This window comes from Rissa tridactyla, chromosome 3 (assembly GCF_028500815.1).
Source record: "Rissa tridactyla isolate bRisTri1 chromosome 3, bRisTri1.patW.cur.20221130, whole genome shotgun sequence".
NCBI lineage: Eukaryota > Metazoa > Chordata > Aves > Charadriiformes > Laridae > Rissa > Rissa tridactyla.
In genome coordinates, this window is record NC_071468.1 from 35568113 (window position 1) to 35596108 (window position 27996).

At 50.5% G+C, this 27996-nt stretch overlaps 2 protein-coding genes across 9 annotated transcripts in view; one reads left to right on the forward strand and one right to left on the reverse strand.

Annotated features, from left to right (window-relative positions):
* Positions 1-1510: 1510 nt before the first annotated feature.
* Positions 1511-27137, reverse strand: ABCC10 (ATP binding cassette subfamily C member 10). 7 transcript variants are annotated; one of them, XM_054194320.1, is made up of 23 exons: positions 27018-27137; positions 19533-19729; positions 16539-17907; positions 15054-15281; positions 14687-14843; positions 12572-12711; positions 12004-12083; positions 11687-11858; positions 10595-10693; positions 10174-10363; positions 9710-9787; positions 9123-9314; positions 8589-8724; positions 7991-8186; positions 6864-7207; positions 6535-6704; positions 6087-6247; positions 5423-5676; positions 4943-5088; positions 4364-4461; positions 4053-4165; positions 2383-2569; positions 1511-2011 (listed from the first exon to the last, which is right to left on the reverse strand). In XM_054194320.1, exons 2-23 carry the CDS (start codon positions 19691-19693, stop codon positions 1988-1990), a joined length of 4695 nt encoding a protein of 1564 aa, XP_054050295.1. In that variant the 5' UTR covers positions 19694-19729; positions 27018-27137; the 3' UTR covers positions 1511-1987. The 7 variants fall into 7 exon arrangements, with proteins under 7 accessions (XP_054050295.1, XP_054050297.1, XP_054050298.1 ...); XM_054194322.1 differs by lacking the exon at positions 27018-27137 and adding an exon at positions 20556-20645; XM_054194323.1 differs by lacking the exon at positions 27018-27137 and adding an exon at positions 20232-20504.
* Positions 26930-27996, forward strand: part of ZNF318 (zinc finger protein 318) — a 28586-nt gene continuing 27519 nt past the window's right edge. For both annotated transcript variants that reach the window (XR_008465286.1, XM_054194317.1), the window contains exon 1: positions 26930-27404. Coding sequence is in view for 1 of the 2 variants with exons in the window: in XM_054194317.1 (XP_054050292.1) it covers positions 27012-27404 (393 nt within the window). In the remaining variant the exon portion in view is untranslated. The remainder of the gene's footprint in view (positions 27405-27996) is intronic.

Sequence of the window (27996 nt, forward strand, 5' to 3'; positions counted from 1 at the left end):
AAACATGTTCTGTACTTTCCTCCTGATGATCCAGGGGTCTTCTCCCCCTGCTTACCAAGCCGTCCTTTCTGGTCTGGCCACAAACGACCAAGCTCCTTCCCCTCTCCAGCGAACACTTCTGCCTCACTATTTACTGACAAGGAGGGGCATGGCCTGTTCCCCTCTGGGCCTGAGCTGGTCCTTCTCATATGCGCTCACAGGTGAAACTGGAGATGGACAAGGCTGGCAATCTGCTGTGGCTGGTTCAGAAGCAATACAAGATCCGTATCCTCCTTTCCTCTCTCAGTCACTGCGAGGCAGGCAGCTGGCGCTAACCTCAAATCAGCCAGTGTAGCGTTTCTTGATACAACAAAGGCTAAGCTCCCCGCAGTGGATGTGAGGACAGGCTACTGAGCCTGGGATGACCACAGGAAGCAGATAACGATACTGCCTTCTCCACCATTGCTAAAGCATGGCTAAGAGGCAGTAGATCACTTAGCCTTTGTACTAGGTCTGTTCCTGCCCATGCCGGTTTGGTGTGCAGCAATCAGCATCTGTCTGCCAGGGCCAGGGTTTTCCATGCCTCCTCATGGGCATGGAGGGCTAAGCAGGGGGGTAAAAAAATCCCATAACCCAAACCCTGCTACTGGCCTGTAGGGTTGCAGAGCTGGGTTCAAGATGACGTGAAGAGAGCAGACAGAGGAGTGAGCACTCAGCCAGGAGGAAGACCTGGGAGAGGGGACTGGGGTGTCATCAGAAAGATTATTTTTTTAATACATGGATGGATGATGTACCTTTATCAAATAAAACGAATACAAGCCCAGAAACAGTGTATCAGAGAATCATAAAATAATTTAGGTTGGAAGGGACCTCTGGACACCAGCCTCCTAATCTCAGCAGATCCAGTTAGATCAGGTTGCTCAGCTACTTGTTCAGGACGAGTATCTCCATCACTTCCCTCAAGAATGCAAATCCAGGTGATGGCACAGGAGTTGTCTTGCCCCATGCCCTCACCCCATGCTGCAGGGGTGGAGATGGCTCCTGCATCCTCAGGGAAAGGAAAGGGACCTGCTGCCTCAGGACAGCATAGCAAAGGTGTGTATCAGCTAGGTGTTGCCTCAGTGCTGGGGAGGAGGGGAAAACCCAAGACTGAGTCCAAGGGTGCCCATGGGAAGAGCAAGCTGATCCTATAACTGAACACAGCTGGGGGGTTTGTGCAGCTGGGAGCAGGGCAGGAGGGATAGGGATTTTCCCTTGGAAAAGCGGTCTTGAGATAAACTAGCTTTAGAGGCCTTTAATGTAATCCCATTCTGGCCCTTCAGGGGAAGGCCTTCTCCAATGTAAGCTGGAGGGAGAGAAGCAAGGTCTCAGGGTGCAACCTTTTGGGCTGTTTGGAGAGGTCGGTGTCCCCTGAAAAAAGCAGGGAGGAGGTAGGGTTGTCTTTGTGCAGAAAGGGAACCACTCCTGTATCTCACAAAGAAGTCTGTGTCTGAGGAGAAAAGGAGATGGGGACTTGAATAACAGAGCTTCACAAGGATGTTTCCACTTTATTTTAAATTGCACATGTGAGACTAAATCTCAGACTAGGAGTCAGTGATTCTTCAGTGAGCAAAAAATCCCTCTGTAATCTCAAAGGGGAGCCTTGCAGGGGAGCAGTATCCCACCAGCCAGGCTTGCACGGCCCTAAACACCAGTTCCCGTCTTCCCTACCAAAGGAAATGCCACAGTGCCATGCTCCTGTCCCTGAGGACACACAATCACTGTCTGCAAGCAAGAATAACCCCTTCCATCACCTCAGCAGCTCCTGGCCCTGCAGGGACAGGGCCAGTGGCTGAGGCGAGAGGAAAGCCAAACACAGAGCCAAGAAGGCTGCCTGGGCTCAGGCCAGGAGGGAGGTCACTGCTGCCCACTGTGCAGGAGGCGCTGGAACAAGGAACCATCCTTCTTACTTAGGCGGGTGGGTGAATCCAGCTCTGCCACTCTCCCAGCTTGCATCACCAGCACGCGGTCACAGTCCATGATGGTGTTCAGCCTGTGGACAGCAAACACCAGGACACACACTGATGAATCTGAGGAGAAACCTTGGCTACTGCTTACCCTGCTGTTAAGGGGTGGCCCAAAACATGCCCAGCACCAGGATCTGCAGAGCTTCTCCCTGTGCACTCAGGGACACGCTGCAGTCCAGCTCCCCAGAGAGCCTCTGCATACTGCTGAAACGCATCACCTCTTAGGAGAGCACAGTGATGCCTTCCAGATACTGGGCACGGCAGGGCACCAGGAGCGCAGAGGGAAGCTCTGTGAAGGGAAAGCTCAGGGCATGCCCCATTGTGGGGTTGCACAACATGTCTCTGTCCCCCCAGGAAAGTTATTGAGTTGCTTCTGTTTGGCCCCACATTTCCTCACCTGCCACGTCCTGAGGGCAGCAGAAATGGACCTGTGCATCAGCTGCCATTCCCCAGCAGTCTGCCATCTTTGCTTATGCTGCCACCACCAGTGGATTTGTAGTTGCCAGACTACCAACCACAGCACCCGCAGCACACGTATGCGCCCAGGTCTGCCCAGATTGCTAGCAGGGCAGCAACCTCTGGCCCTGGGGAGGGAAGACAGGGCAGCAGGAATGCCTTTGCACAGTCATGCACTGTTCGGTGCCAAACTACAGCCCTACAAAGCTGCAAGTCACAGGGAAGACACTGCACAGGATTTAAGCAGGTAAAAAGCATTATGGAGTTCAGGACTCTGGTTACACATCCATCCCCAAAAGAGTGCCAGGCTGTAGCACTGGAAGTGACCCGGACAAGTACTGAGAGTCCCTTCCAGTCCTAGATTTCACCCATCCAATTAATGGTTCACCCAAAGCTGAATGGCATGGAAGAACCATGGGTACAAAACAACCCCATCACCACATTTCCCTTCTTACTGCTCGTCCCCATCTCCCTTCATCACAGTGGAAGAGGGGCTGGGGCCATCTTCAACCCAGTCTTGCTGCCTTGTCTAATGCCACTCCTTCCTCTGACGGTTCTCCTCTCTAATTACTCCTCCACCAGAGGTGGCCTCTCTCCACCCAACCCAAACACACACCTCAGCCCACAATGCCTTTACCTTTCTACTCTATTTATGCATAATATCCCTAATGTAGGAACCGCATTCCCTTCAAAACCCTCCTCCCTCCCTCTTATCTGATGTATTTAACAAGACCCACTTGATTAACTTGCCAGGCCCAGCCCACCCTGCCTGTCATCCATCACTCCCACTTCTGTGCAGCAGGACACCAGCCCCTGCCACCTGCTCATTTGATTTTTATTTTTGTGGTAACCTTTGTGTTTTGAAAACACCCTCCATACAACTGCATAATCCTCCTCCAAATTGTCCTCCAGTTGGCAAGTGTGGGAGCACTGACTAATGCTAACCCATCCCTTCTCAGTATCCACAGTATTCATGTTTTGCCCTCTTCCCTCCGCCTGAAACCATCTACTGCCCCTACTCTCACACTATATCTCCCAGCTGTGGGACAAACACTGCTGCCCTGTCCTGCCTGGGCATTGCCCTGCCTACTGGCACTGGGTACAGGCTGGAACCAAAACTCACAGGTTTGGAAAACAGAACTAGCCAGCATTCAGCCTCCCTGGCCAGGAGCTGGCTACAGCCCTTCACCACCGGCTGTCCTGCAGTGCCCTCTACTGAGCCAAAGACACCTTCTCTTCTCGGGTTTCCCATGCTGCACCTGTCTGTAGGATAGTCTTCCATTGCTCCTTGACCTAATTTGGCAGAACCACAAGGTCCGATTCACTGCCCCGGTCCCAGTAGGCAGTGCCATCTGCCATATGATGCGGCATTTTGGCCTTTGCTGTCCCCCGATTTCTGGGTACAGCATTTTCACATCCAGTTGTTCCCAGAATCCAGGTGCTAATAAAGCAGAAAAGGCAAATAGGCAAGGTGCAGCATTTTGCACTTAAAAAGCCTCATCATGGAGACCTCCCTGTTCAACTCAAGGCCCAGGCATGGCAGGTGCAGCCACCACTTCCCTGCAAGTGGGGTAGGATGAATTTAGGCACAGAGTGCTGCTTCCTCCATACCTGTGAGCAATTGTCAAAACAGTTTTGTCAGCAAAGCGCTGGCGGATGGTCTGCTGCAGCAGTTGGTCTGTCTTCTGATCCACGCTGGCTGTGGCCTCATCGATGCACAGCACCTGCCAGGGACAGAGAGTGAAGGGAGCTCCCAAGCACCACAGAGGAGACCCCAATCCCTGCCTAGGAACAGCTCAAGAAGGTAGCACAGGACATCTGTTCCCATCACACCCCCAACTCTGGAGCGCTCTGCTGTGCTGTCCTCACACAGTCATCAGCAGCTTCCCTCCCCCTCGCTCCGATGGAAGCGGGGCACTCACCTTGGCCTGCGTCAGGAGGGCTCTTGCCAGACACACCAGCTGCCTCTGTCCCACGGACAGACTCTTTCCCCTCTCTCCCACCTCGCTGTCCAGTCCGCCTGCAGGGGTCAAGCTCAGCAGTCAATCCACCAGGCTCTGTGCCAGGTCCCAGACACCTCCCCAAGTCTGGGGTTTTCCCAGTAGCACTCAAAACCCAGATCCTGCTCAGGCCCAAGCCTTGGGAACTGGAGCCTTTACGCTTGGACAGAAGCGACACCTGGTACGGAGACGCCACAGTCCCCTAGAACTAGGGGCTGGCTTATCTCTCAGATTCTTCTCTAACATCCACCAGGGCCTAGACTCATCAGCAAGATCCCACCACCCGATACATCTCCCACCAGTTCCTTGCCATTAAATCTCAGGGAATGCCACTGAGTCACACTGACCTGTTCCCATCCTGGTCCTAGCATGGCCTCACCTAATCAGTTCCCTACTGCATCCACCTGGCCCCTTTTCCTCAGCTCCCTGACTGAGCTGAGGCCTTCTCCCCTCTCCCAGTACCAGGGCTCACCAGTTGCTTCTTGCTGGGTTCAGACTCACCCATCTGAGTAATGGCATCCCGCAGGTGACACTGCTCTAGCACCTCGTGGAGCTCAGCATCTGTCCGTTTTCCTTGAGGGTCCAGGTTCTCTCGGATTGAGCCACTGAACAAAAACGGATCCTGGGGGATGATGGCCAGCCTAGATCTGCAAGCAAACGAGAGCTGAGGGCTCATGGGATGGCTTCTGCAGAAAAGCAAAGGCCTCTCATTTTTTTTTTTTTTCTTTCCTGGGGTGGGCTGTCTTGGCTTGCTGCATATCTTAGAGGCGCAGAGACATGGGTCACATATTCAGCCTGGTTTCCTTAGCACAGCTGTTCATAAACAACAGAGCAACTCATAAGAATCTGCCACAATCAGACAAGAGGATGCCATGAGAGGACGCCCTTTACTCCTTACTCTTCCCTTTGGCATCCAACCACTGACAGCTCTCAGCCTCTGGGTTCCCCCGGCTGCCCTCCACTCCGCTCAGCCTTCCGTACCTCAGCTCCTCCAAGCCCACCAGCTGGCTGTCAACACCATCCAGGAGAATCCGGCCTGATTTCGGTTCCAGCATGCGAAAAAGGGCCAAGAAAAGGGTGGATTTTCCAGATCCTGTGCGACCCACAATCCCCACCTTCTCTCCAGGGTAAACTGTGAAGCTCACACCATCAAGTGCATTGGGCAAGCCTGCTCGGTAGGCCAGGACCACTTGCTGGAACTCCACAAGCCCCTGGCTTGGCCAGTCAGCAGCAACCTAAGAGGGGTACACAGGTGAGACAGGGTATGACTGTGACTTGCTGTCATCTTCAGCCCCACGTCCTCACAGGCCAAGCCCCATTCATCCCTTTGGATATTTGCTTGGCTTCTGACCAGACCTAAACACACAGACCAACTCCAACTTCAGCCCCCTCCTAGACTTTTCTCTCTAGCTTGGACCTATCACCCATTCTGCTCTCCTACCCCTTCCCATCATTCCAGCCTTCAACAACTCCTGCCAGAGATTCATTCAGGGAATGAACAGGTAAAGGATGAACAATCAAGGTGGTTTCTGTGAGTTCGGGCCTTCCACCCATTCACTGGAACCCTGTGATCTCCCCAGGAGGCAAGCGCAGGCCACAGAGCCAGAAGATGGGCCGGTTCCTGAGAACATATTTGAGCTTTTACCTGGACAAGTTTATCCTGGGGCTCCATGGGGATGTCTGTGGTGTATTCCTCTGTCCGCTCCACACTCACCATCATGGTCTCTGTCAGAGTGAAGCTGGAAATGAGGCCTGAGAGCAGGTTTGTGACAGACAGGGCGTATGAGAGCGCCAGGCCCACAAGTCCTGCGAGGACAAAAGCATAAGCAAGAACATTACTGGCAGGGAAGGAGCTGGAATCTTGGTAACACAACAAAGAAACAAGGGAGTCTGGGATCCCACTCGAGGATGGGGACACATGGGAGGAGGGACAGAAACTGAAGCACTACACTGTGGGTGTCTTGTAGAGAGACATGGAGTATGAGCTCTGGGTCTTACTCCAGTGTAAGAAGATGTGCACCTCTGGGCTAGGAGAGGAGGAATCCCTAGGCCACAGCCTAGGGGTGGGCACAGAACAATCCCTGGCAGCCTACCTGGATTTCCCAGTTGCTTCTGGTGCTGGATGATGGCAATTCCTGCAATAGCGGTAACCACAGTGACCCCAATCATCTGCAGGCGGATGTCCAGCCACTGCATCGCAGTGTTGCTGGCAAAGAGGCAGCGCTGGTTCTCCTCCAGGCGCAGCTGATTCTCCAACTCAAACCTGGCAGGCGCACAACAGAGGATCGCACCACTCAACCTCCATTCCTTCTGCCCTAGACCAGGGGCATTCCTGCCATCCTATAACCAGCCCCACATCAGGAAGGCCCTAGTCTATAAAGCCAGAGCTCTGGCTCTCTGGGTGTTCTTTCTTTCCACTCACCTCTGGGTTGCCCGCATGGCTCTGATGCTGCTCAGTCCTGAGAGGGTCTCTGAGAAGTGAGTGTAAATAGGAGACAGGGTGACACTGTAAAGACGCTTGAGCTCCCGGGATGTGCGCCGGTAATAGCGCTGGATGGAGAAGTAGAGGGCAGCCAGGGGGAGTAAGACCAGACCAATCCAAGGGAGGCCATAGGTGATTATCACCAGCATGCCCAGGAGCCCGTACATGTTGGCCAGGAAGATGTTGAGAATAAATGGCAGGCTATCATCCACGCAGTACAAGTCTGAGGAGAAGCGGTTCAGGATCCGTCCAGTTGGTGTGGTGTCAAAGAAGGTGACTGTGGCCTGGCAACAAGGGAACCAGAAAGTAAGTCAGTCAGCTGCAGCAAGATCCAGCCACAGAACAGCACCCAGGAGAGCTGCACCAAGGGAAGGAGATAAGGCCACAAAGGGCTGGCCACCACAGCCCCCTTCCTTTCCTCAGCTGGAGAAGAAATCCAGCATCTACCCACAGCCAAACAACTCATGCTGTTCACGTGGAAAAAGGAAAGAGCCCTTCTGTGGCAAATGGCGCTACCAAGATCGCAGTCACTCAGCTCCTATACTGGCCCACCAGTAGCCAGTGAGACAATCCTCTAATCCTAGCCTCTAATCCTATCTTCCAATCCTCTAATCCTAATTCTAGCCTGAGGAATCAAGGAAGCCCATATTCTAAAGAAAGTTAACCGGCACACGCCAGCATCAGCCCTAAATCTTGCTTAATGACTCCTTCCAATCTCATCTGAATCTGAGCTCATGATCCTGCAAAAGCTACTTTGATTCAATTGGCCCTCATCTGGGCTATACATCTAAGGCTAATGAGTGAATAGATGCATGTGGCAGACATAAAACACCCCTCCATGGAATGGAATGAGCTTTACAAGACTCATTCTGCAATCCAGCTCATTGGTCCCTTGTGCTGGCTGTGGTGCAGCCCTTTTTGGATATAGTCCTTACAGGGAGCTCATCAGCTAGTACAAGTAAAAACCCTAATCCACCCCCCAAACCCTTACTCCCAACTATGAAAAGAACATCATGGCAGAGTGACTTGCAGGAGCCCCAGCCTGTCCTGGGCTTTCTGACTATTACCTTTAGAGCCCTCTGGAGCAGTCGGTTGTGAATGACAGTGGCAGCACGGATAGTGCCATAAGCGAAGAGGAAGGCCCGAAGAATGGTGAAGAGGGAGTTGGCCCCTGCAATACTTCCATAAACTATCAGGTAGAAATTCACATCCAGCGAACCATTGGAAGGGACTGAGGTGGTGTCCAGAGCTTGAATGGGGGAGCTGGAACACAAAAGGATGAAGATTATGAATCTGCCAAGGTCTCCATGACAGTAAACTCACAGACAGGGTATGAGAGCCCAGGGGCATACTCAAGGGGAAACCAGGATACTTCAACCTGATACTCCTGTGAGAGACCACCCCTTTGGCATGCTGGGACAAACACTCCAATTACTATGCAGCTAGAGGTCATCCATCAGCCCCAGGAATAAGCCCTTTGAGCACCTCATCAGGTCAGAGATCTTGATTCTCTTTCTTTGTCAAAGCAGACACACAGATCCTTTGCAGTGGGGTGGTCAGTTTATCCCTGCTATCAACAAGGATCTTCAGAGGAAATGCACTTAAGGGCAAAATGGGAGTGCGTTTCCAGTTTCCTTTGGCATCTCCTGACCAGCATTCACTTACACAAGCCCAACAATGGAGAAGAGAAGCAGCTCTGGAGAAGGTGGGGAAGCTGAGCAGACCATCACAGAGGTATTTGCTGTCTGGGATATGCTGGAAATCCAGTGTGACAGCCACCAATCTGAGATATTTCTGGATGCTACAGAGAAAGACAGACAGCATAAAGAGGGATCCAACCTTCAAATATGCAAAAATGAAGCAGAAAAGCTGGAGGGGAAGCTGCTGGACAACTTTTGTTATTGTCTCACTGCCAAGTCTAGTCCTCCCCTGCCTTCATTCTACACCGGGAACAGCCTTGAGCTGCAGCAGCGACAGGACAGTGCTAGAGGAGCAGACATGCAACTGCAGCAGTGAGACTGTCAGATCCTGTTCCCACATGTGCCCCCTCCCAACTGTGCTACTTGTTTGGCGAAAAGGGGTCTTCCTGCTGCAGGGAGACTGATTAAACCCCTGGCCTCTTTTCTTCCCTAGACTCCACACAACCAGGGAACGAGGGGAATGTCTAAACAGAGACGTGCTGGTGAGCCACTGCCTCACCTTGCATCAGGAGCAGTGAGAAGAGGATGGACAATGCCAAGCAGCTGCCCACTGCCAGCCAATATGCCTTGTACACCTGAAAAGCCACTGCCCCTTCTTTCTTCTCTTCCTCCTTGTGGATGAGATGATTGTTTTGGGTTGATTCTTCTGCCTTTGTCTCTACAGTCTCTTCTTGGCTCTGTTCCTCAGGGGCTGTGGGAATGGAGGCAAAAGCAAAGGTCAGTGCAACATAAGTTCCTCCCACAGCTGCTCCTGGCTGTGAACAGAGCAAGTCTAGGCTATGAGGGAGACTTTTCTTCCCTCCTCTCTCCCCTTTCAAGACAGGTGCCCCAATCCTGGCAGACCTTCATCCAAACCTGGACCACAAGTGGAACAACAGATTCAAATATTACTCCAGACCAATCCCCAACAATATGTGGGCCTCTTCTCCCTCTATGTACACACTACCCCACAGATCAGCACTGCCACAGCAGAGCAAGGTGGTGGGAGCTCTGCTCTAAGGCCAGCAGCCATCAGGTACAGGTTCTGTCTGAGTGCTTAGCTGAGCTGTGCTGCCCCAGCCACCCTCAAGCTCACCAGGTACAGACCTTTATCCTTCTGCCTCTTGTCCGTATCCTTGAACTTGGGGAAGGCTTCCACAAGTGGCAGGATATCAGCTGGTGTGCCTGAGAAGAGAGATGCGCAAATGCTTCAGAGTCTCTGAGGAACAGATGCCAGCTACTCACTGCCTCTTGCTATGAAATGGCCCAGTTTTGTTCTCTCATAACTTTCCCTATTTTCTCTCACAGAACCTGCACCCTTGAAGGCCCCGCTCCATGGAACTTGCTGTGGCCTTCTGCCTTATCAGCTCCCCACCTCTAGGATTGTCCCGTTTATTTGTGCATCTGCACGTTTCCTTCCATCCCGTCTTTCCTCACATGCACTGTCCTCAAGCTCCTTATCATTGTGTTCCACGCTAGTTAATCCTACTCCTTTATGTCTGTCTTTGCTCAAGCCATTCCAAGACTAGCACAGAGGCACAAAAGAATGCCTAAGAAGACAGCCAGTGTACCTGTCTTAACTATCCTGCCGTTGTCTATCAACAACAAGGCATCGGCCTTCTCCAAAAACTCCGTCCTGTGAGTGCAAAGGATCCTGGTCTTGTGTTTGAGTACTCCAAGAATGCATTTCCACATAAGATGGTTGGCTACGTCTGCATCAACAGCAGCCAGGGGATCATCAAGGAGGTAAATCTCTTTATCCTGAGAGGGAGACAAAACACAAGGATACAGCTGCTGGCCCTGATGGAGCAGGCAGTGCTGTAGAGAAAAGTGCAAGTGCCTGTGTGGCACACTGCCAGCACCTTTAGGCCAGCACAATGCAGTTTAAGATGTGCTGCCAGAGCACATTGTACAGCTGGGTGCTTCCAGCTTCTTTACATCTGACTTGGCACTGGGCACAGTCTGCCACAGCATGACTGCTTTGCCATTTACCTGGTAAACAGCTCTGGCAAGGGCTATTCGAGCCTTCTGTCCCCCACTGAGTGTCACACCATTTTCACCAACCTCTGTCTGGTCACCGGCTGGTAAAGTCTGAAACATTCCAGAAAAAACATTTAGAAGGGACAGAAAACTACTGGGAACTCAAAACCAGAACACTGGGATCCCTCTCCTGCCTCTGGCAGTAATTCCTTAGGGTGACACTTTACCAGAAATTATACAATGCAACAGTCTATACTGCAGACAAGTGGCAAACTTGGCATTTATGCAATTAAACTCTCTTATACTCCAGAAGAGGGTATCCAGAATGTGCATCTGAACCGCACATTGAGAGCAACTTTTGGTCTGAGATAACCCTGAAATTGCGCCTGGGAATTTTCTGGGAAAGCAAGAGCTGTGCCTGCACCAAAATCATGCCAGGACCCATCCAAATAGTTTAGCAGTAAAAACTACAGAGTTTCAGTAGCTGGAAACAGTTTCCTCTTGATTTTGTAGCATATGCATAGTCTATTACCTCTCAAATAAAAACCTTGCTTTACAGAGTATTCACAGCTCCTGCCAAAGCAAACAGGAGCTCCTAATGCTTGGCACTTCAGAAAATCAGGCATCAGGTTATAAACTGGGAGGAGAAGGCTAGCTTTCTACCATATACAACAACCAAGTTTACTGGATAATATAGCCATAAGCCTCAAACCTAGAATATCTGTATTACTGACGGACCACAGAGTCAGCCCTTCCAGTTCCATGGGAAGTTTCCTCTGATCAAAAAAAGCATCAGCTACTTATATGTTCTGCCTGAAAAACCCAGCAGTCATCAGCTCTGCAAGAACATCTCTTTTTCCCAGGATCAAGAGCTTTTGTCTCAGCAGCAGAAACCATACAAAGTGCTACCAGAGTGACTTCACGAGAAAAAGAAAAAGGGACCAAGTATGGCCTGGGATTGGTAATGAGAGTAACCCTGTGTGACTGGGACATTGGAAAAGCAGTCTATTAGCTGAAAAAGTGAGAACTGCTCCCAGTGAGACTCAGGCTGGATGCAAAAGCTGGCCAAGAACCCCCAGACAGGTTTACAATTTAGGTACTCACATTCAGGTCCTCAGAGAGGGCACAGGCCTCCACCACTTCCTCATACAGCCTGGCATCATATTCCCGCCCAAAAAGAATGTTCTCACGGACAGTGGTAAACTGTATCCAAGGCTCCTGCGTGGCCAGACCAAATCCTTGCTCCAGGTCACAAACATACACTCGTCCACCTTGTCTGCAAGCACAGAAGTGGGTGGAAAGGGCAACAAAGGAGAACTGCTGGCAGATCAAAATGTCCAACAAATAGGGATAGCACTGGATCGTCCCTGCCTGCCGTGGCATGGAGGGACCAGACAAGGAAGAGTCTTTAGGCTACTTACTTAATGAGCTCTCCAGTGATGGCTGCAAGCAGAGAGCTTTTGCCAGCGCCGACCTTCCCAACAACCCCCAGGAGCATTCCCTGCAAAGGGAAATGAAAAGGAACAACCTGATGCGCTAATACAGGGTGGTTTGTCCAGATTCTTGAGCCACAAGTAGCCTGTAAGAAAGCTGACTGTTGTCTTAAACTAGGATTATCTCACAGGTTCAGCAGCAGAGCTGGGTACAGTTGCTGGGTTAACCAGACTGCTGATATGGCAGGACACAAGTCTGCAAGGAGAGTTAACTGTGGAGCCTAGCTGTGTTCCCTGCCTAGTCCTCTTCTGCAGCAGTGGTGGAAAGCAGAGGGAGCTGGTTCATCTCTTGTCTGTAAGCCATGCCTGGATCTCCTTCAGTACCCTTCGGCTCTGAGAGATGTGACATGTGTCCTGTGCCTCTTGACCAAGAGAAGAGGCACACATATATACATGGCTCATAAGACCACAAAAACATGAAAACATGTCACCCCTGCTCCATTATTTGGCTTCTCTAGTGCCATTCTTCTCCATTACCCCGTGCATCCTTGCTCACCTTTCTCACTGACAGGTTCTCAATGTGCAGTTGCAGAGTGCCTGTGGATAAGGGCTCTCTGGTGCTCTCCTCCTCAACTGGTGCCCATGAGAAGGCTGCACATCGCATCTCCACTGCAGTAGCAGTACCTGAAGGGCTATCTGCAAGAGAAAAGCAGAACAGCATTGCACTACTATGAGAAGGCCAGAAAATTAAAGGCACCTGGTGTAAAAAATACTATCAGCTTTGTTCCCAAATGGATGAGACCACAGACAGGGCACCGCCATGATCCCCTTGACCCAGCCACAAAATTAGACACTTGCCTACTGACTTGCCCTTAAACCCTTCCTCCAGCCCTCCCGTCTCCAGCTCCTGCTAGACACACATGGTGACCTGCTGGCTGCCAGAGAGACCCTGTAAGGATAACCCGATTTTATTATTCATAGAATCATAGAATTGCCTAGGTTGGAAGGGACCTTTCAGATCATCTAGTCCAACCATCAACATAACTCTGACAAAAAAAACATCACTAAACCATAACTCTATGCACTATGTCTACCCATCTTTTAAATACCTCCAGGGATGGTGCCTCAACCACTTCCCTGGGCAGTCTGTTCCAATGTTTAATAACCCTTTCTGTGTAAAAATTTTTCCTAATATCCAGTCTAAACCTCCCCTGGCGCAACTTGAGGCCGTTTCCTCTTGTCCTATCACCTGTTACTTGGGAGAAGAGATTAATCCTCACCTTGCTACAACCTCCTCTCAGGTAGTTATAGAGAGCAAGAAGGTCTCCCCTCAGGCTCCTTTTCTCTAGGACAAACAATCCCAGCTCCCTCAGCTGCTCCTCATAAGACTCGTGCTCCAGACCCCTCACCAGCTTCGATGCCCTTCTCTGGACATGCTCCAGCACCTCAATGTCCCTCCTGTAGTGAGGGGCCCAAAACTGAACACAGCACTCAAGGCGCAGCCCCACCAGTGCTGAGTACAGAGGTACAATCACTTCCCTAGTCCTACAGTCCACACTACTCCTGATACAAGCCAGGATGCTGTTGGCCACCTGGGCACACTGCTGGCTCATATTCAGCCTGCCGTCGACCAACACGTCCAGGTCCTTTTCCACCAGGCAGCTTTCCAGCCACTCTTCCCCAAGTCTGTAGCACTGCATGGGGTGGTTGTGACCCAAGTGCAGGACCTGGCACTTGGCCTTGTTGAACCTCATACCATTGGTCTCGGCTCATTGATCCAGCCTGTCCAGATCCCTCTGCAAAGCCATCCTACCCTCAAGCAGGTTGAAACTCCCACCTAACTTGGTGTTGTCTGCAAACTTACTGAGGGTGCACTCCATCCCCTTATCCAGTTCACTGATAAAGATATTGAAGAGAACTGGCCCCAATACCGAGCCCTGGGGAACACCACTCATGAGTGGCCACCAACTCCATTTAAATCCATTCACCACCACTCTCTGGGCCCGGCCCTCCAGCCAGTTTTTAACCCAGTGAAGAGTACTCCCATCCAAGCCATGTGCAGCCAGTTTCTCCAGGAGGATGCTGTGGGAAACCGTATCAAAGGCCTTACTAAAGTCCAGGTAAACAACATCCACAGCCTTTCCCTCATCCACCAAGCAGGTCACTTTGTCATAGAAGGAGATCAGGTTTGTCAAGCAGGACCTGCCTTTCATGAACCCATGCTGACTGGGCCTGATTGCCTGGTTGTTGAAGGCAAAAGAATGGCAGGGACCTCGCCAAAGGCAAGGAAGGAGAGGAAGAGAGCTAAGATGGCTCAGGAGAGGAGCACCCACTCAAGCCTTTCTGACAGGCAAAGCCAAGGTTGTTGATGACTTCAATGTCAGAGGAGCTTTGGACAGAGGAGAGAGCAGCAGCTTCTAAAGGGACACTAAGCAGGGCTCCATGGGGACAAGCAATGACCTACAGTTGGTAAAGGTGAATGTTATAGTCTTGTCTCCCATTTTCTACAGAAATTAAGTGCCTTCACTCTGCCTTTGACAATAGAACATCTTGAATCATGGAGTGACAGACAGTTGCCCTCCAGTACTGCCCCTGGGCCTCACATCTCAGCTCTCTACTCCGAATGCTCCCTGCCCAGGGTCCCAAGCCCAGGAGCATCCTTCACCATTACCTAGGGCATAATAAGCTTCCAGGTCCTGGTCCACGAGTTCAAGGAAACGCTGGATTCGATCTAGAGAAACTTTGGCTTCCAAGGTCCCATTCAACACCCACGGGAAGCTGTTGAGGGGCAGAATGAGCATCCCAACGAGGGCCAATGCTGTGAACACCTGCATGGGTAAGGAAACAGCCATGAGTTGGAGGCAGCACCTCCCTTGCTTCTTGTATTCTCCAAACAGCTTCACCAGCAAGAGCCTGAAGAGCTGTGGGGAGACACAGGCTGGGTTTATTTCCCAAAAAAGATGCCTCAGGACTGCAGCCCCACTGTAGACTGTCCTCTGCACAAGACAAGGTTGAAGTTCTTCCTACTACTTTCTCACCTTTGTGGCAGTGAGCTGGTGACCCAACAGGACATAGGTGATGAAGATGGCAATGGAGACAACAACAGGCAGTGCTGCCCACAGATACACGCACACAGCATCCAAGTACTTGATGGCTCGTAACTTCTGCAGCTCTTTAGCCCGGCAGGCATTTATCCTGGTGCGGAAGTGCTTCTCCCAGGTGTAAAACTTGATCACACGAATGCCACATAGGAACTCTGCCATTAGCTGCAGGTAAAAAGGAAAAGCACATAGAGCAACCAGTGCCTGCCTAATGCACCAAATGCCAGCTAGGCACCTGGACTGGGGCCAGTTTTGCAGTTGCCTCCTGCGAAGTGCCAGGCTAGAGATACCGGGAACCATTTATTGTTAACAAAGTCATAAACTCAAGTGGAAGCTACTGGGAACTTTGCTCTCACTCATTTCACCAGCTTCCTCAGCTACCTGTGCTGTGTACGGCTCAGGAAAAGGTAAAATATTACACTAATTCCCAACTGAACGATGTGCAACACAGGTGAAGGGATGAGCGGAATCACTAGCTCCAGCCTGGATGCCATTTACCTACTTTGGCCTGACAGCACCCTGAGATCACAACACCTGACTCTCAGGCCTGGTGCTGCCATGACACAGCTAGTCTGTACCCAGAGCCTGACTGGCCTACATCCAGGAGCTCGGGTGTCCCTGTGGCATGCTGTCCTCTCATTCCTGCTCTGAGCTCAGCACGTGCAGAGCAAGCTGAGATGTGTCTTTTTACCTGGCATTAAAGAAAGCTAGAAAGCGAGAGTTCACTCAGCAAACCAATCTTAGAATAGTTGGAAAAGGTCCAGCATACCCCATACAACTAGATGCACCTTCTGTTGGGAAAAGAAATATTTTTAAAGCTCTGACATGGAGCTGATTTGCTTCATGCTTCCAAAGCATGATGGAAATGGTGAGTGAAAGTGCTGCTCCCTCACTTTAGAGATACAAGGCTAAAAGGTGGGAATCGAATGTTTGACATGTGGCAAGAAGAAAGATGGCACTGCAAACATACAGAACAGTGGAAAAGATGACAGAGGGTGCTAAACTGCAGTGATATAAAACCACTACGTCCGTTATCATTGCCTTTGTCCAGACTGCAAGCCACCTCACCACCGATAGCATTACTGGAGTAGTAGGATGGAAGCATCTCTAGAGGAAGCAATCAGGAGTCCTATCTTAACTTTTACACACAGAAAAGAAACCTGCAAGGGAATCTGAATTAGCCCAGGGGGCAAGAAAAGCATTAGAGGTTTGCTATCTTGTGGCTGGCAAAACTGCATCACCTTGAAACACTTTTGAACCAAGTGTGTGTGTGGGCGCATGCCCCCTTTAGCATTTTTCCCAGCAGTTGTGATTCAATTAATCTGCTTGGGATCATGGCAGGTGGCCAAAAAGCCAATGTTCCAGAGACAAACAGGAAGAAAACATAGTAACAAACTCAGAGAGCCACCGGCTGCTCCTCACCTTGACCCGCATGTCTTTGTGTTTCAACATCCCCTTGTTGTTCATCATGATGCGGTTGGCTATGACCTTGTTAATGGGCACGAGCAGCAGTGCCAAGGCCAGGCCTGTCAGAAAGGCGACTCCCACTTGCTGGTAGAGGAGGTAGAGGGTAATGGAAAACTGGACAGGGAGGCTCCACACCTCGTGGAAGCTGAGGCAGAAGTTGACCAACCTACTGGTGTCCGTGCTCATGAAGTTGACAATTTCACCCACGGTGAAGAGGGTAAGGCTAGTGCTGCCAACACGCAGGGCTTTGCGATAGATGGCAGAGATGATGGCAGCCCGCACCATCAGCATCAGTTTGTTCACCTCATAGCTGAACTGGTTCCGCAAAAGAGCACCCAGGAAGGAGCCGGCAAAGAGCCCGAGGGCATAGAGCACCCCATGGCTCAGGGGCTCCTGCCGTGACTCCATGAAGTTCACTAGCAGGTTCAGAAGCAGAGGACCTGAGAAACCCAGCAGACCACTGGCCAGCTTGAGAAGTCCAAGGGAGTAGAAACGAAGCCCAAAGGCTGCATGAAGAACTGAGAGGAGTCGCACAGCTTCCTGGGCATGGTGAGAGTCATCTGGGGCATTGCTACTCCCATCATTTCCAGCAATGATTGGGCTAGTAAGAGACACCGTCTCCGCCTCTACTTGGTGCAGAGCTGCCTTCTTCTGCCAGCAGGAGTAGAACCGATCACAGACCCTAGCAGCCTGGAGCTGGTGAGGAAGCACATAGACATCCTGTGGCTGGTTCAGCTTCCACTGATAGCCACGTTTCATAAGAGGGTTCATCCAAACATAAAAGAAGCGTGAGAGCCAGCTCTCACCATCTTCTGCCACTCTCTGCTGATCAGGCACTGGGATCCCTGGCTCTGAGATGAGCTGCTCTTGTTGCCAGGAGCGATTGATGGAGAGGAAGTCTTGCCTGCCAGTGGTGGGTAAGAGGTAACCGATCACATACACAAGCAGAGAGGCCAGCTGCAGACAGAGAATGGCGAACCTGGAGGAGGCACCAGGGTGGGCAGGGGACCAAGCTGTCCTGCTTTGGTAGTACCACACCAGTGTGATGATGAAGGAAGGTAAGGGTAAGAGGGTGAGGAGAGCCAGGACCACAGGGCCCCTGGTAGAGCCATGAATAGACCTGCAGAGGATGAGAAGAGCAAGGCTGTGGGTGAGCCATGCAAGAGCAGCAGTGCCATTGGCCAGCACTTCCAGGTACACAGGGCCCAGCTCCTGCTGAGAAATGGTGGCTGGGACGGTATCAGCAAGGAATAGGCCAGCAAGTACGAAGGAGGCGGCAATTTTGCATCCCCAGCCTGGCCTGCAAGGCGCCCCAGAGCCAGATCTAGAGGAGGAAAGAGTAGAAAAAAAAAATTACAATTGAAATTCTATCACCTCTCAGTCAGTACTCTCCTTCCTTCCTCTCCTCTTCCTCTATTTATCAGTTCACCCTTACTTAACCTCCTGGATTCACCTCCCTAGATTTGTAACTTTTTCAGACTGCAGGCACCACTAAACTGCAACAGATCAATATAGCTCAGTATCTGATCAAAACCAGAGATTCAGATGCTACTGATACAGTAGCTGGTGATACAGTAGCCTTGAACAGCACAAAACACTGGGGTGGAAGGCCGCTCAGGCCTTACTGATACTGAGTTAAAAAGAACATATGGTTCCCTCCTTACTGGAATAACATAGCTAAGTTTGAAATGCTTTATAAGCGGATGTAAACATCTGCTAGGTTTAGTTTGACAAAAGGAAGCCTTGAGGCATTCTATCTTTGAGTAGAATAGATAGGGAGAGATGCTAGAATAAGCTAGTTTTGTGAAAACAAGTGTTGCAAACTAGGTCAAAAGATGAACTGAGTATGCACAAAGACCGAATTCAATCAGCGGACACGGTGACGAAGACTATCGACGACCACCAGAGGACCCTGAAAGACTACCAATGGACACAGATGCGCATGCATCAAGGACATTTACGTATATTAATGAGTTCTAGGTGATAATATGAATATGTTAATAATTTCTGGGCAATGTAACGAATATGTATATTCTGAGTGCTTATAATCTTTGTAGTTGATTAACTCGGCGTGCACACTAGATGGAATGATCCCCTGTACGCCCAGCGCTGCAATAAAGAATGCCTGCTTTCTAACACTCCAAAATGGAGTCTTAGAGAGTCCTTAATTGCAGGCTTATGGTATCACTACCAAAGAACAGCATTTCTCTACAGAAATTTCTTTTCAAACTATGATATTTTGTGGTCAAATCAGACTCCAGTTCTTGAGGATTAACAAAAAACAAAAAAAAAGATAGATATCTAATCTCTTTAACACAAATTCTGGATGATCAAATTCTGTGTCATCTGTGTCATGTCTCTGATCCTTGATTTTTCTTGTCTTTGTGGTATTTTCACTAGAAACATTATTTTTATCTCTGTTGTTTTCAGTGATGCTGTGTATGTCCATAATCTATTGCTCAACAAAAGATTTCATTATCACTTGATTCATTACTTGTGGCCTTTCAATATCAATGAACATTGCCATGTTTATGTATTTCAGAAGAGTATAAACAGAAAAATAATTGTTGATTTCCCGGAACGCTTTATTACCTTAAATACATCTTCCATGCAACCTTGGATTTATATCCTCTCCCAGGATTTACATCCTTTCCCAGAGAATTGGGAAAACTGGGAATTTCATCCACTGAAATTCTTTTGAACTATTTTCTGTAATTTTATGCTCACTACCCTCTCTATTCTTTCTGGATCCCTTCTGCAATGGAGGGACCAAAGCTATACACAGTACTCTGAATTAGGATGGATGCTGACACATATAATAGCACTATAATATCGTGTCCTTCTCTAATTACATATTCAGCACATTATAGGGAGATCTAATTTTCAGCCTTTCCACCCCACCTCCAGTCCTGCATCACAATCAAGAGCTAGACAAGTTAGTTGTCATACCTTGGAGTGCCAAGGAAGCAGGCACTGACCACTGCAAGGAGCACATGAGGAATCACATTTAACGTCAGCTGATTAAAGCAATGACCAACGCTGCCATGAACCCACACAGGGAGTGGATCTTCTGGGCTGGTCCCACACAAACCAGCCAGGATGTTCTCCATCCTTTGCTGGGAACCAAATGTGAGAGACCGGAGCTCCTAGGGTAGAAAAGAAAAAAACAAACAGCGAGGTACAAAATTAAGAAAGTACAGCCCCAGTCCGAGGCGGACTGTGATAAGAGATGAACATAGGACAAGAAGCAACTTCCTGGGTCACGCAGTCCAGGACCTGCTACTGCACACTTGCTATTGTATCATCTACTTTACAAAATGACCAAGCACCAGCTTAAAATAAATTATGTTGTTTGTCCCCTTAAGTCACCCTAGGACCTCAACACTGCGGGAATGCAAAGCTTTCTGTTTATTTCCAGGGCGATTTTTTTCCCATGGCCAGTTTATCCTTTGAAACTAACATCAGGAAGCATTTGCCTTTCCCTTGATCACTCTGAAAAAATATTTTCAGCTGCTTAAACAATAATCTATCAATTACATTTCCATCTTCAAAACAATTCCCATGATTCCTTAAGGCAGTGTGTAACATTAAACGCCATCCAGACGGCAGAGGAGAATGCCGGGGCCCATCCAGATTAGCAGCCGGTACCTCCAGGGTAGCCAGGGCCGAGGAACCCCCCCGGGCTTCCTCCTGGCCCGGGCAGGCCTCGGCTTTACAGCGGCCTCTGTTCCCGCCAGCCGGTCCCACCTCCAGCCTGGGGCGGCTGAGGGCCGCAGGCTCGACAGGCAGGAAGGGGGCACTGCAGCACCGTAGCCGGGGCACCGGGCCCTGTCATGGCAGACCCCCCCGCCGGCCTGCGCCGGTACAGCCCCGGCAGCGGAAAACCCCTGGCCGAGGCCCAGCCTGGCAACAGCCAACCCCTCGCCGCCCTCCCGCCGCACGACGAACTTTGACCCCCGCCCCCCGCCGTACCTCGGCTCGTCCCTTCCCCGCTCTCACCGCATGGGGAGGAGAGGGCGCAGGGACACGCCCAGCGCCCCCTGGAGGGCGGGAGGACGCGCGGCAGCGGGCGGGCGGTGCGGCTGCCCGGGGACGGAGGACACCGCAGGGCCGGGACGGGGCCGAAACGAGGGCGAGAGTCAAACCGGGCGATGTGGGCCAGGGACGCCGCTGGGAGGCGGGAACGCCAGGCCCCGGCGGCGGCCCAGGCCCGAGGCTCCGGCCGCAGGGTGCCGGGGAGGCGGCGCACAGGGGCCCTACGGTTGGGAACACTTGTCGTCCCTTCCCATGGGAGCGACTGGCATCCCTTCCCAAGCAGCTCCAGCTCAGCCGCCTTCAACGTGCCCGCCGGGAGGTAGATGGCAAAGCCAGGGAAGGTCAGGGACTCAGCCCAAAGGACGAGGCTGAGATAAGGAGAAGCAAACGGCTTAAACACACGCTGCCCCTGCTCCTCAACAAATGTGATTTTCCCCAAAATTCCTCTGGTTCCTTTCTGGAGACCTTATTTATCCCTCCCCTCTTTCTCCTATCAATTTTGGCCCACAGTGCCTGGTGCTCTGTGAGCGCTTCCGACGCGCACCCAGCGCAGGTGACAGCCTGGCAGCATGACAGTGGCAGCCGGCGCAGGAACACCGATGCACCACTGTGCTTCCAGAAGGCAGCACTGGCAGGTACTGCCCAAGCAGTACTTGTGTGGGTATAAATGCGTGTTTTATGCCTACAGCATTCTTTGCCAATGATATCTCTGTTTACCCACAGTGGCAGAGCTCTCCTAGGGCAGTAACAGCCGTGTAAAGCCAGATCATTACATCAACCTAGCACAATTATCTGAATAACACAAGCTAAATAAATCCACTCAGTTTTACCTATATTGTGCTTGGTGACTATATTTGTCCAAAGCATAAACGCACCCATGCAAGCAGCATCCCCAAAGGTGACATTCAGTCTTTACTACAAGAGCACATTGCACTGGGGGTGGTGGTGAGTAAACACTCAAACTTCCCAGCCAGGAGAAAACAAACCTGAGAGGACATCCAGCCATCATCCCCTCCAGCCTGTTCTGCAATAACAGGAGCGTGCAGCAAACGTCACCACACCATCTGGCAATTTTAGCTGATACTGGTGATTTTATAGCAGATGCTCTGGATACTTCACTTTCCTAAACCCTCCCCTCAGTACTCTCTCTCTTGCCAGGGAAAATTAGCGTATCCCTGTAAATAATTCATCACAGGTAGAAAACTTTACTTCCAACACGCAGCTCATCAGAGGTACACTAAAGCTTAGAAGCGTTACCAGTGGGGTGCTGAGGATGGAAAATACCAGTAACATTCCTGTCTGAGAAAACAGCGATCTGGCTGCAGGAGTGAGAAACAGCAGAGATAAGAGCACGAGCTCAGAGGCCACAGTACCCTCTAATCATAGTTTCCTTGAAAGGAGCACAAGGACAGCGCAGTATTCCTAAACCTCTATCTGTATCTCCTTGTTTAATTCTTGTCTCTGAGGATTCTGATTTCTCACAGCCCTGAAAGTAATCTTTGCCTGTGCGTCAGAGTTGCAAGGCTGCCTTTTCATGACCAATCTGGCTACTGATACTCTCCACTGTGTGTATTTGGCCACTCTGCTCTTTCTCTCACAGGTCATACAAAGGTTTCTAGAACAAACTTTCCTATAGAGGCCTTGATAATAAGTTTTATGTCCTCCTTGCTCAAGGAAGCTTCCCTTAAAAAAAAAGAAAAAAAAAAAAGTGCTGCGAAAGCAGCAAACTCTCAAGACAGCAAACAGGGGATGTGTGAGGCTGGAGCATGAGCTGCACACAATTGAAACTTTCAGATCTCGTGGTTCTGATGTCTTATTTATTCCCAAATGAAAAAAAAAAAATCCCCAACCAACCACTTTCCCTGACCTAATAAGATACCAGAGAAGCTCTCAGATACCAGGACAAAGACCATCCTCTCTCTCTCTCACTAATCACCCTCAGAGCTTTTCCATTTCAGCCACATTGCATTCTAGCGTTCTCCTTTCTCACGTGCTGCATTCTGCTTGCTCATCTCTCCTAACCTCTTCATGTTCAAAACCATGAACTTTTCCACTTCAGCTGAAAGACAGACAACTCTCAGATGCCAGGGATCCCTTTTTGCTTCAGACAGCATTATCGGAGATCGCTCATATGGGAAAACAACCATAAAGGGTATTAAAAAAAACAAGGAACCTTAGGAGAATACCAAACCACCCTAACTGATCTGAAAGCACTGATGCCTGTTTTGCATAAGTACATTTGAACAGGAGCACGGCAAGAATCTAAATCTTTTTGTGCTTCCTTTTGGCTATTTCCCCTCTTCCTGAATATTGCTGCCTATGACATTTACTGCTATATATTGGACAGATTTAAGATGTGCGCCACAGAGTACAGGCTTGTGGGTATATTGCTTACAAAGTACCTTGCGCACTATAAATAATCATACACCTGACATTTATCACAAAATCAGAGCATTTAAAATGGAAAAAACCTGCCAGCATCAGAGTTAATTTAATCCACCCCCACAGGCCAATGCAGGACAGATTTTATTCATTGTCTATTATCTGGAGTTTTTGAACACTCTAGACTGATACACTCAGAGTGAGGAAGAGCTATCTGGCACAGGGAGACTGCCCCCCCTTCTCTTACAAGTTTATTTTGTAACAGATTACTTAATACCTCTCCCAGGACTCGGAGTCAGGGAATGAGTGTAGGCTGCATGCCCATTCCACTTCCCAGCTAAAAGTAAATATTGAGCTGAAACAGAAGCCAGCCTAGACAAGCCTTAAATTCAGAAATATCAACCTTGCAATTATAAATCTAAAAATCTCTGAAAGCAGTTGTCTGTTTGGACGCATTTTCTGCGCTCTCAGCCAGGGCTCTGCTATCAGCTGAACCATCCTCAAATTCCATGACGTCAAGGGCAAGGAAGGCTTGATTACTTGGCTCAGTCCAGAATTTTTCATGAACAGGCTGCTTTGCTTGGACCTGAAGACGCAACACACATGTTTTCCCCTGTTTTACAGGGGAAAAGATTAATGCACAGTTCAGAAAACAGAGGAGTACCTTCCTCAGCACCTTCTCACGAGAGCACTCATTTTGTCATAAAAAACCACAACTTGTCTGTGTTCTTACTAGTAGCCCAGCCACTTAACATTAGAGGGAATGCTGCATGGTTGTCTCACACCCCTGGATCTAGTTTTGACTCAGACGTAAGAAGGTAAAAAATTTTAATCAAGGTCTTACGGCTGTCTCTGTTACTGTACTGCTTTTTAACCTAACGGTCCAGCCCAAATTAACTTCAATTCTGATTTCTGTTTACTTGCTCATACTGAGCTACTGCTTACTTTTTCGCATTCTGTTCTTTTCTTTCTCAACGTTCTTTGCTCCTGTGACTTCAGAGACACCCTATTACCCCAACATTGCCCTCAGCATCCAATTAGCTAAAAATCTCTTCAAGCAGCATGTAATTGCAAGTTCAAAGATGAGCTTTGGAATTCCAAAGAGGAGTTTGGGAGCTGAACTTGTAGCAGAGCAGACTGACTGGCACCTCCTTTGTCCAGTAAGAGTCTGGAGCACCAGGCACAGGCATATTACAAAAAACTCTGCAAAGCAAATAAGGACTTTGCCTGACATTTTCAGTCCTCCAGACAAATTGCAGTGCTTGCTCTTGCAAAGACGTGAAAACTCTCAATTTACTCTGCACCATCGGGCCCAAATTTCGGTACTCATTTTAGGAATAATTTAACTGAATCCCACTATGTCCCTTTAAAAACTTAACTCAGTAAGGCACGTGATTGAAAGACGACAGTACAACTACTACAGAATGTGCTCATAAACTGTAATTGTAAAGCCATGATCAGTAAGATGACAGGGTGCTACAAAATGCTAATGAGCACTAGTCAGTCAAGTGTTTTTCTCCAACAAATGGATTTTTTCCTCTTATGAACCCTTTCAACACCACAATACATCTACTGTTTGCTTCCTTTTTACCATTCCTGAGCAATGTACTTACTGGTGTGCACATACACATTTTAATGAACTTTCAGATTAGTTACTGATATCTGGATTCCTTTACCAGCCAAGTGCTGCTGAAATCTATCACCAGAAACCACCAGGACATCTCCTGTGGACCTCTTTTAGATACAAGGCAAAAAGAATTTAGAAAATATTTTCATGTTCTGGTATTTTGCAAAGCTTTTAGATATTATATGCACAACTTTACATAAAACTGTCAGAAAAAAAATAAAGAATTTGCTGGGTTTCTTGGGTTTGTGGCTTTTTACTCTTGACTTTTGAAACCAAACTGTGGTTTAAAACCATTTTTTAAAACTGATGTAAAGAAAACAACAGCATGGAAGAAGTGTACAAAACCTAACAAGTCCATTTTCTCCCTCTTGCTAGGCTGTTTTTACTTATTTCAGCTGGTGAAACTGAGCGCTTGACGCAGATGCCTGACACTAATAATGCATGAAAACATGTTTTTCCTTTTAATGAAGAAACAGAACACATTTGGGATAATAGTATATTCCTCTTAGCGATAAACTACTTGGACGTGATCTACAATACAAAACTAGAGAGGGAATTCCTATGTAACTAAAAACATCAGGTTTTCTTTTCAGTTATCATAAAGCACAACTCTGTGCCTCTCCGAGCATCACCAAATCTGCTGCTTTGGGTAGTTAGTTGGAACAGGTTGAGCACCCATTGCCTCCACCATCATTGTGTTTTGCTCTCACCAGAAGCAGATCACCAGTCTGCTGGGCATCTTCAAAGATGAAATTCTTATCCCAGGATACTTAAAATTGAATTAAGGTCACTGACAAACATTATCAACCTTAGGAGAGAAGGGGGAGGAGTGGACAGCGGTAACGGAAAATAAGATAGTCTTTATATAGCTCGTGCTTATTTTGATGATTGGCATAACTGAGCATATTTCCTGAGCCTGCGTAGTGGTGCACTCACTCGGAAAATGTCAAGGTGGGGCAGCTGGTTTTAATACAGAATTGGACCCAACCGCTCCCAGCAGAAATACCTTATTATAGTATCAGACAGACCCCCACCCATCAGACTGCTGCCCTTTGTTGCCACTGCTGTAAGTACTATGCTTCAAATTATGTGTTATGCTCTAGCAAGTATATTCCAAAAAAAGCCAAACACACAGGAAAAATTTCACCCAAGTCTGCAAAAATTGTCTGGGTCTTCAAATGCAGGCCCTCACATGGCATCTAGCTAATAACAAAATACAATCTAATGCACGTAACTTCTCCCAGTTTCTAAACAAGATATAAAGGTTCAGGAATTTGGGAAAGAATTTTATCAGAACCTTAATTTCTCTGCATTCATTTCTTTCTCCTGCTAGCCCTTTTCAGTTAATTGAAAACACCCTTACTCCTCCTCACCACAGAGAGCCCCCAGCATGAAATAAGAGAAGTGTTTTCATGCTTCACTTATGAGAATCAAAACCATCATACTCACTTGCCTGCAGTAAGCATGGTCGGTAGCGGGTGCTCAGGTGAGGAGGGAAGCAATTCCTCTCCTACCATGGCATCCCAGCTCCCGGCAGGCACAGCAAGGAAATTTGTTCAGAACTTTTCTGAGCAGGAGGCTCAGGCTCAGCATCCCCTCATCAAGCAGCCAAGGTTTGCTCCTGAACACACGTCTGCTTAGGGACGCCACCAGTTCCAACAAGCTCCAAGGCACAGTGTGGGGTAAAAAACCAAACACAAACCAAAAACCAAACCAAAGCCCTTTTGCTTTTGGCTTCAACCTAGAGGTTGTGGTCACCACAGGCACGCTAAGCTGTGGCAAGGCCTGGCCCAGGCCCACAGGGCCCCGCGGCATCTCCCCTCAGCCTCCGTGAGCGGGAAGCCCCCCACGGCCTCCCGGCCCTCCCCGGCGAAGCTCCCTCTCTCCCTCCCCACCACCGCCTTCAGTCCCAAACCGTGAGGGCTGAGAGGGGCAGCGCGGGGAGAATCCCCGGAGGGGAGGCAAACAGGACGGAGCAGCCGAGCGCATCCCCCTCGCGGGCCACCGGGGACCAGAAGCGGGGAGGGAGGAAAGGAAGGAAACGGCGCCTCGCTCCGCCGAGCACGGCGACAACACCCGCCTCCCGCCAGGCTGCGGCCCTGCCCCACCACACACGTGACCGGCGACGGGCGGCCGCCATTTTGTGCGGGCGTCCCCCAGCAACGCCTCCCGCCCCCCGCCCCCTCCCCGGCCCGGGCTCACCCCGCCCCCCCGCCGCCGGGCACGGGGGTGCCTGGCTCGGGAGCGCGCGCAGGGCGGCCGGCGGCGCGCACGCGCGGGGGGCGGGGGGGGGCGGCAGCCGGGGAGGGAGGGGGGGGGGGCCGGGTCAGAGGAGCTGGGGTGCCCGCGCAGGCCGCCGGGACCCCCGGGCCGCCGGCGCCATCATGTACCGCTCCAGCAGCGGCCGCTCCGGCCCCTCGTCCTCGTCTTCCTCCCACCGGCTGAAAGAGGGCAGTTCGTCGGGATCCCGCGCCTCCCGCTCCAGCACATCGGGGCCGGGGCCAGGCCGCGGCCGGCCTCCCCCGCCGCCGCCGCCCGCCGCCGCCGCCGCCTCCTCCTCCTCCTCCGCCGCCGCCGCCTCCGCCTCTCCGCCGCGCTCCGCTTCGCCCCGTCCCCCGCCGCGCCGCCACCGCTCCCCGTCGGGCCACCGCGGCGCTTCCCGCCGATCCCCGTCGCCGCACCGCAGCAGGAGGTTGCCATCGCCGCCGGGAGGACCGGGGCCCGGGGGGACCCGGGGCCGCCGGGGGAGCGAGCACGGAGACGGCAGCAGCAGCCGGGTAACTACTGCCGTGCGCTGAGGGGGTCTCGGAGCCGGGCTTGCCCCCTCCCCCAGGGGCTGTCAGGCCGCGGGGGGTCCCCGCCGCCTTGGCGGACACCGGCGATGGCGGCCGCCGTCCCCCGCGGCTTGGCGGGGGGTGTATCTCCCGGCACCGGCCTCTCCTTCGCGGTACCCCGGCCCCCCGGCTGTGTCCTGGGGTCAGCCGGTGTCGCCGCTGGCGGAAGGGCGGGAGCGGGGGGCAGCGGGGCCCCGAACTTGGCGCCGCGGGGTCCTTGCACCGGCCCCGGGCTCTCCCTGTGCGGAGGGAGAAGGGCGATTTTTTCCCCCTGTTCTTTAGAGAGCCAAATGGGGGGGGGGGGGCGAACCAATTAAAAATCATTGATTTCCATTTTAACTAATGTTTTTCGTTTAATTTCCGTTACATTTTTATTTCTCTCTTATCAGCTAGAGCCATTTTCGATAAGGCTCAAAGATGATGCTATCTTTTGCTAAGGCAAAGGATGGAACTAGTCACTTTCCTCCATTTAACACTGGTTTGTGTTGTTGTATAAATATCGTTTAATTTATGGGAAGATAACTTTTTTAGTTAG